At 35.8% G+C, this 8,895-nt stretch overlaps 1 protein-coding gene across 4 annotated transcripts in view; it reads left to right on the top strand.

Annotated features, from left to right (window-relative positions):
* Positions 1 to 8,895, top strand: part of PAPOLG (poly(A) polymerase gamma) — a 38,574-nt gene that overhangs the window by 21,243 nt on the left and 8,436 nt on the right. For 3 of the 4 annotated variants that reach the window (XR_003549981.1, XM_027773346.1, XM_006152226.3), the window contains exons 10-19: positions 304 to 376; positions 1,165 to 1,285; positions 1,653 to 1,737; positions 2,387 to 2,440; positions 4,858 to 4,977; positions 5,422 to 5,531; positions 7,228 to 7,349; positions 7,573 to 7,748; positions 8,137 to 8,225; positions 8,313 to 8,533. Coding sequence is in view for 2 of the 4 variants with exons in the window: in XM_027773346.1 (XP_027629147.1) it covers positions 304 to 376; positions 1,165 to 1,285; positions 1,653 to 1,737; positions 2,387 to 2,440; positions 4,858 to 4,977; positions 5,422 to 5,531; positions 7,228 to 7,349; positions 7,573 to 7,748; positions 8,137 to 8,225; positions 8,313 to 8,533 (1,171 nt within the window). In the remaining 2 variants the exon portion in view is untranslated. Of the gene's footprint in view, positions 1 to 303; positions 377 to 1,164; positions 1,286 to 1,652; positions 1,738 to 2,386; positions 2,441 to 4,857; positions 4,978 to 5,421; positions 5,532 to 7,227; positions 7,350 to 7,572; positions 7,749 to 8,136; positions 8,226 to 8,312; positions 8,534 to 8,895 lie in introns of those variants that run through there. The other variant, XR_003549982.1, reaches the window with a different exon arrangement.

Genomic DNA, 8,895 nt, shown 5'->3' with positions numbered 1-8,895 from the left:
GAAAGAGGAAGACTGCTCAATGTGGCGTAGTCATACCGCAGCCATCTCTCCATTTCTCCATCTTCTCAGAATTTGGGGCATGCACGCACACTGCTATGTTGTTCAAACCACTGGCACCAGAATTCAAATTGTGGTTGACTATATGGTACTTGGCTCTCTCAACCACTAGACTATGGGGCTGGCCCTTTTTTCTTTTAAATACCAAATACCCAAAACAGCAGTTGTATGAAGGTTGGAATAGTCATATGATTTAAATGTTTTTGTATAGTGCCTATGTGAGTTAATTTGCCTTATTCACACTAGGGAATGGCCAAATCCAGTGCTGCTGAAACAACCAGAAGAAAGTAATTTGAACCTACCCGTGTGGGATCCTCGGGTATGTGATTTATTGTAGAATTTCATAAAACCTAGTAAAAGGATATTTCCCTAAATTACAGTCTAGTTAAGGATAATTCTTCTTGTTCCTGTTTATTTTCCTTCTGTGTAACTAAAGGCCTTTCCCTTCCTCCGCTATGCTTTTTGGTGCAGATGACTTGGATCCCTAATGCTGATCCAAATGTTACATCATTAAAATTCACCCATGTAAGACTAGATGAGTGGGTATATCCACCACAGTGTCATAATCCATTGTGGAAAACTGTCTCACACGTAATTAGTTCCTAATAATAGTTAAAGTACTGAAGTATGTAAAAGATTTACTTTGCAGTGCAATTTAAAGCTGATTCATGTTTCTAAGACAGCATAATTCTCACATACCTTGCATTTTAATTTGCTTTTAGAGTGAGTGCTCATTCATCTGGGTAACAAAGGGGAAGTCATCCACTGAGTGAGTGCAGAGAAAGGATTGACACCCACTGGACCAGATAATGCTTTTTGTAGTTATGATACTGTATTTCCTTGATTTTAACACCACTGTTTGCAGGATGCACCATCAGTCACAGCTTTTCCAATCAAAGTTAAACTTCTGTAGAGTTTCCTTTGATTTGACTATCAGACACATCTGACTTCAGAAATAAATGTAGTTGGGGATGGGAAATGTACTTTTTAGAATTGAGGAAATGCAGTATTAAATTTATATTTCATATTCTTCAGACTTTTGGGGAAATGAAGTGAGGACAACTGAAATAGGAGAATAGATCAATTATTCTGCTTCTAATTTCACAGGTAAATCCATCAGATAGGTATCATCTCATGCCCATAATCACCCCTGCCTACCCACAACAGAATTCTACGTATAATGTGTCCACATCAACTCGAACAGTAATGGTAGAAGAATTTAAACAAGGTAAACATGTTGGCCCTATTGCCCTTTCCAGATTCCCACTAGTTTTTGGTTGATAGCAGCTTTATTCTCTATTGCAGTTAGTTATATATAACACCTATTTTTTTAAAAAAAATTATTTCTATTATGTAGTTTTTTCAGTAATTAGTTTTCCAAAGCATATAATAATATTAAGGCCAAAAATGGACCCAGTCTAGTCTGATTCATTTTAACTTTTGTGTTCTGAGAAACAATATAATATATTTGTTACTCAAGAATCTGTGGGGTTAGAGGTTTTAGGATAGAGTAATACAAGTGCTGGTCAATTTTCAAGATCAGTCTCTCTCTCTCTCTCTCTCTTTTTTTTTTTCCTCCTTCCTTCCCCATTTAGGTCTTGCAGTCACAGATGAAATTCTTCAAGGGAAATCAGATTGGTCCAAACTACTTGAGCCACCAAATTTCTTTCAAAAATATAGGTATTTGAAATTTTGCATTTTGTAAGGGAGGGACAGATTTGTTTTGTTTTGTTTTTAGGTTTTTGACATAGGGCACATACACTCACCAGAGAGAAACAGAGGAAAAGTAAAAATCACCCTCTGGGGGGGATGGCCACACCACAATCCCTTTTCCTCCATTCTCCTACTCTAATTTCGCACACATAGGCTCTCAGTGCAATTTTTACATCACCAGGTCTAGGACTTCAATCAGGTCGGCCATGCGGGAACCCAGTGCCTTAACCGCTGTATCACCTGTTGGCCCTGTGTGCGTGTGTACACACAGAAAAAGAAAATCTTTAGTTAATATGTGGTAGATGGCATCTGTCACTTGTATTTCTTAAACAAAATAGAAAAGTTAAAGGAAATTTCAAGTGATAAATTAATTTTTTCTAGTAGTATCTAATCTAGTATTAGTGTGTTTTTTTTTAAGTGATTATTTTAACTGCAGGATCTAGAGTTTACTTTTGTGAAGATCAAAACATGTTTTAATTTTCATAAACCATGTGCCTTAGTTAGCCAATTTGTTCAGTGAGAGAGAGAAAGAAATAGTAATGATAAGAAAGCAGACTCTAACAATCTTTCTTTTTTTTTCTTTTTTTTTTTGACTGTTGCTGAAAATTCTTCATAGACATTACATAGTATTAACTGCCAGTGCATCAACAGAAGAAAATCACTTAGAGTGGTAAGACTGTATTTCAAGTTTTCTACCTAGTGTGTGGTAATAGTAACACACTTTTATGGTGCTCTACTATTTATAAAATACTTGATTTTCAGAATTTTAGTATCTTACTGATAATTGTTGTACATGACTGTAGAGCATCAGTGTTTAAGAAATGCCATCAAATTTATCAGGAGTTTTAGAATCAGAAGTGACATGAGATAAGGATCTATGTACAGATTTTGCTTTTTGTTACTTTTTAGCATCAGATTTAAAAGCAAAAGTTGGAGATAATTTGGATGATTCAGATGTCTAGCCTCCTTTTAATGAGTTTTCCATCCTTGCCATCATATTTTCCTCCATCAAAAGTAGAAGGAAAAGACATTTTATATATCCTTTAAATTTAGGACATAGTGGCATGAAATGTTTCAGAAATTTAAGCTTTTGTAAAAACATAAGAGATATTTTTGGTCAAGAGCAGTATATGCTTTCTAGTGTATCTAAATTCATCCCTTCTGCCTGAAGTTATTCACATCCCTGGAGCTATCAGGCAGAAGATACGAGGCCATCAGAGATGGTTATGCTTTCCTTGCTCTGACTCCTAGAAAAGCAAAACACAATAATACCTTCTTATTTTTGCTTCAGGTGTTTAATGCTTATTTCGTTGGTAATTAAAGAGACCTTGAAGAAAAATCTTCGAGTAAAGTAGTGTTTAACTTGTCCACATCAGGGGTCAGGAAACTACAGTCTGGGCCAAATTTAAATTTTATCGGACTACAAGCTATACTCATTGATTTATATATTGTCTGTGACTGCTTCCATGCTTCATAGCAAAGTCTAAAAACTAGCTGCAAAGTCTATCTGATGCTACCATTTATATAAACAAGTAAAAAAATTTGGAGGCCAACAGCGATTACATGGCCCAAAAGTCTAAAATATTTTCTGTTTAGCCTTTACAGAAAATGTTTGTCAACCTCTCATTAGATTACACTGGAATAACTGAGATTTTTGAGTAGCTATTGTTAAAACACATACAATTACAATACGTAAGCTTTGTAGGTTTTTTTGTGGGGGGGGAATTTTTTTTTTTAAATGTAGACTCAGCCACAGTTGTACACACTGCTAAGAGTATACTCCACAGGCTGAGACTACATGGGAAGCCCAGGTTTGATTCCCAGTTCAACCTAAAGGCTGAGGACAGTGGTATATACCAGCAATCCAGAAGGCTGAGGCATGATAACCACCCTAAGACCCTGTCTAAAAAGGCAAAAAAAAAAAAAAGGTGAAAATATTCTTGTAGTTCTTCTAATTCACAAACTAATAAGTTGATTTGGTCAAATTTCTTAAGTGAGATATAACATAAAGTTGCAATAATCCAGTGAAAAACTTCAAATATTTTAATTAAGTTTAGTGAATTCTTTTCTCTTTTTTTTTTAAAAAAAAGATTTTTTTTATTATCATCGGGTACATGCACTTGCCTTAGAGAGAGAAAGTGAGAAATCACTCCCCAACTGGGGATGACCACACTACAATTCCTTCTCTGTTCTCCTTTTGGAATTTTGGGCACACACACACACACATAACACATGCCCAGCATGTTTTTCAAGCCTCCAGGTCCAGGACTTAGACCCCAGAGTCAGCCCATGTGGGATCCAGCACTTTAATCACCACACCACCTGCTGGCCCAGTGAATTCTTTTTTAAATGCAGGGTCTCATGTTAATTTTGTGAAAACCATAACATTTATGTAATAAATTATGTGCCAGTAATAGCTTTTTTGTTCATATTATTTAAACTACCTTGCTTAGCCTTGGAGTTTAGATATAAATTTGAAAGTAGGAAAAGATTCAGGATCATATTAACCAACAGTTTTTCTTCATGCTCAGGCTATGACTTATTTTATAGTCTTATAAAGCAGACTATTTTATATTCAGGAATGCATTCAATAGATCAGTTCTTCTACAAGGAGAATCCACAGAAACTCATTAAGTAACTTGTTATTAACCTGAATGGTATTTTTTTTTTTTTTGAGAAGTTTTTCGCTATAGGGCGCGTGCGCTCACCAGACAGACAGAGAGAGACAGGGAGACAGAAAGCAAGAAATCACCCCCCAGGGGGGATGGTCACGCCGCAGTCCCTTCTCCTCCATTCTCCTCTCGGGATCTTGGGCACACATGCATATGCACCTGGCGTGAGTTTTAAGCCACCAGGTCCAGGACGTGAACCACAGTCGACTACGTGGGAGTCCAGCGACATAGCCATTACGCTAACTGCTGGTTCCCTCACCTGAATGGTATTTTAAGCAGAATCCCTAATGTATTGAAGTGACTATTTTAAATGAACATGTAAAGCTTCATAGTTTATATGCTGTTTGGTTTACACAAATGTAGCTTCCAAGGTTAATACGGTCATAAGAAAAGTCTTGTCCATTGTCCATTTTAGGGTTGGATTAGTAGAATCTAAAATTCGTGTGCTTGTTGGAAACTTGGAACGGAATGAATTTATTACTCTTGCCCATGTGAATCCCCAGTCATTCCCAGGAAATAAGGAACATCATAAAGAGTAAGTTCATTGTTTTTTAATGTTACATCCCTTAGATAATGTTATTTCACATATGCCAAATTATTTCAGATCAGTTGTGAGATTATCATTTATAGGCATGGGAGGGTTAAATTTTATGTTTGAGTATGAGTGACCATGTGTTAAAAATAAGTACATATTACTTTGGTAGTCCACAGACACCAGCGAGACCTCCATCACAATATTGGAGTATCTTAAGTATATATTCAGTAAGTTATTTTCAAAACCACTTAATCCTCTCTAGAAAAACATAGGATTACTTGTCAGTGTTCTGAATGTCAGTTTTAAGTATTTGGCCAAACTACTGAAATCTGCTTATGAGATAGAGACATAAAGACCAAGTTTAAATTAACAAATAGCATTTGTAAAATTGTAAAAAAAAAATAAAAAAAAAATTAATGGAACTTCTTAAATTTTACTTTATAGCAACAATTACATATCAATGTGGTTCCTCGGAATAATATTTCGGAGAGTAGAAAATGCAGAAAGTGTTAACATAGACTTGACATATGATATACAGTCTTTTACTGATACAGGTAAGACCTTGTCATCATGGAGTTGTGGTCCTCAACCTTGGCTGTAACTCAGTATCATCTGCCTAGGATCTGGCTGACTGTTTTTTAAAGTTCCACAATTGATTGTACCATGTATGGTGCACCCATATTACAGAAATCTGCACCAGTGATAAAAGGAAAGACATGAAGTAATTTCAAAGACATGATAAGGGAGAGGAAGTTGCAGGGTAAAGTGAATAGTGTGCTACTATTTATATAAATAAAGAAAAATATGTATATGCTTGCTTAGTGTAAAAACATTGGCAGGGTGGGTGCTCCTAGGTCAGGGAACCAGTATGTCTAGGGATCACATGAGATTTCACTGAATATTCCAAAACCCTTTGAGTTTTCTACCATGTGAATATATGAACTGGTTTTTAATAAAGAAAAGAAAACTAAAATTCTGCAGGTGATTCTTTGTGTGCACAGCCAGGGTTTGTAATCACAATCGCACAGATGACTTGTTTTTTAATGTTTTTTATATGAAATATCAGTAAGTGAAGATGTGTTGAATATGTTTCAGGATTAGTGAAGAGTGTCTTTCACATCTGGCCCCTTTATAACACCTTTCCAGAATACCGAAATATATGTGTTATAAATCTGAGGTTATCTTAAGAATCTGAGTAGTGTATATTCATATTATTCTTGGGTTGGCTCATCTGAGTTTTCTAAATTCTTTTGAAATAGTCCTCACATTTATCGTGAAAATACCAATTCCTATGCCTCACCTCAGAAACATTGAATCAACTTGTCTCTGAGTATGGAACCAGAGAATCTACCATTTGAATAAGCACTCCTGATAATTCTTTTATAAGCAATCTGGAATGAAAACACAGACATAAATTTTCCCATTCTCATTTTCCCATTCTTGCTCAAAAAGGAAATGGTTGGCAAGCTCTGTTTATTATAGATTTATAAAATATTCTTTTCCAGATGAGGAAACATTAAGCCCTAGAGATTAAATCATTGACCACATTTCACAGTAGTTGCTGTGCAAAACGCACCTTCTATTCCTATCTTCAGGGGGGCTTATATTCTAACTAAGTACTCACAATTAAGATACATTAAGTAATTTGTGTAGTAGTTAATGAAGCTGGTTTTCTTATAAGGTGTGAAAAGGACTAGATTGGAGTCCCAGGCTGTGTGTACACTGATCCTGGCAAGGTATTAGGGACTGTTGAGCTTCATTTCCCCACCTGTACAGTAAGGATGTACTTGCAGATGGTTTCTGAAATCTGATGTTCTGTGGTTGGTCTAGGCTACAGCAGGTCTCATGGAGGAGGAAGAGCTTGAAATACATCTTAGATATTTGATAAGAATTAGCTTGACTTAAGCAATTAGGACTATAGATTGCCTTTTGAGAAAACAGCAGAACACAAGATTTGGAGAATATCTTTTTCCCATGCATTTATTGTGTTAATAAGATTCTGTTATGAGAAAGCTTTAAAAATGGTCATGGAAAAACTAGTTGACTCTTGAATAGGATTGTGATGTGATGGAAATGTTTTAGAAATATTTGCTCTGTAAGAGGTGTAGGTGGGTGTGTGTGTGTGTGTGGTGGTGGTGGTGGTGGTGGTGGTTAGTGGTGGGGGAGATATTGAAGGTCCATGTGTTTCAGAAGTAAACAGCCCTTGGTTCAGAAAGAAGCTTCCCATTTAATATATTGACATTATTACAGTGTACAGGCAGGCAAACAATATAAACATGCTAAAGGAGGGAATGAAAATTGAAGCAACTCATGTAAAGAAAAAACAGCTTCATCACTACCTTCCAGCAGAGATTCTTCAAAAGAAGAAAAAGGTAAGTTTGTAACCTTGATTCTTCATTGGTTCCACTGAGACAGATGATCCCAGGTCCAAACCTAGTGATAAAAGGAGGGAACATATAGACAATTCGTTGTAGGACTAAAATTTTACCTTCATTAATCACAAGAGAGAATGTGCTTTTATGTACTTCCCAATTGAAACCCATCTTTATCTTCTAGCTTGCTTTTTAAAATCCTAAAAACTTTCTCCTCTTTCAGCAAAGTCTCTCTGATGTTAATCGAAGCTCAGGTGGACTTCAATCCAAAAGGTCATCTCTGGATAGCAATTGTTTGGATAGCTCTAGAGACACTGATAATGGAACACCTTTTAATTCCCCAGTGTCTACAAATAAGCCTTCCAAGCCTGATAGTCCTCCTTCAGGAGAAACAGAAAGGTCTGTATTTCAAAATTGTTCTTTCAGTCTTCTTTTGAGTTTATTTGAGGATAAAGCTAATTATGCTATCCTTTGCTAAATGCCTTTATAATTATTGAAAGATTTTATTTATCATCTGCTTGAAGCTTCTTGTTTAGAAATACTTGACAATTTGTGGTCATCCTGTGGGAGGTCGTCTAGGCTTTTGAGTTGTATGGCTAGATAGTACATAGGCTCAGGTTTTCTGCTTGCATTTTCTTAATTCTCTTTAGTCACTTTTTTCTCTCCTTTTCCTTCAACAACATGTTAAAGTACAAGCACTTGGAAGAAGTAATTCTCAATGTTAAAGTAAGAGTGTTTTAAGTAAGTAATATGTCATTTAGTGATGATAATTTAACACTTTTACTAGGAACAGTGCTGAGCCTGCTGCTGTAATTGTGGAGAAGCCACTGAGTGTCCCACCAGCTCAAGGACTATCTATTCCAGTCATTGGTGCAAGTAGGTATCTAAACTTTTGATACCTTATTAATGATCTACCACATAAATACTTAATTCTTATAGTCTTTTTTTTGTTTACCTTTTCAGAAGTTGACTCTACAGTAAAAGCTGTTTCACCTCCTGCTGTGTGTACCATTCCTACTGTGGTAGGACGAAATGTCATTCCTAGAATCACAACACCTCACAACCCTGCCCAGGGACAACCACATCTAAATGGAATATCAAATATAGCTAAGAACATTACACCCAAGAGATCCCATTCCCCATCCATAGACGGTACTTCAAAGAGGTTGAAAGACATAGAAAAGGTAGTTACAATTTTAGTGTGATTCAGTAATTTATTTAAGTTAACTTAAATCAATACCAAAGAAACAGTTCTCCATAGCTATATTAAGTGTTCCATTAGGAGTTGACTAAAAGAATATTTACCCAAGCCCTGAAGAAAAATTAATTTCTTGTCCTAAATTCAGATTACTTATGTGTCTGGAAATGTAAATGACTGATGTAAGTTTCTCTTTGGCTTACACCTAAGTCATTATTGGTACCTAGATAATCTTATTTCTTGTGTCTTATAATGTCAATCTCCTCTCCTTCCAGTAGGTGGTGGTAAAACTTTATTTTTTTTTCTTTTTTTTTTTTTTTCTTTTTTTTGGAGAGGTTTTTGCTATAG

This window comes from Tupaia chinensis, unplaced genomic scaffold (genome assembly GCF_000334495.1).
Source record: "Tupaia chinensis unplaced genomic scaffold, TupChi_1.0 Scaffold000341_1, whole genome shotgun sequence".
NCBI lineage: Eukaryota > Metazoa > Chordata > Mammalia > Scandentia > Tupaiidae > Tupaia > Tupaia belangeri.
This window is presented reverse-complemented; position numbering and strand designations above follow the sequence as displayed.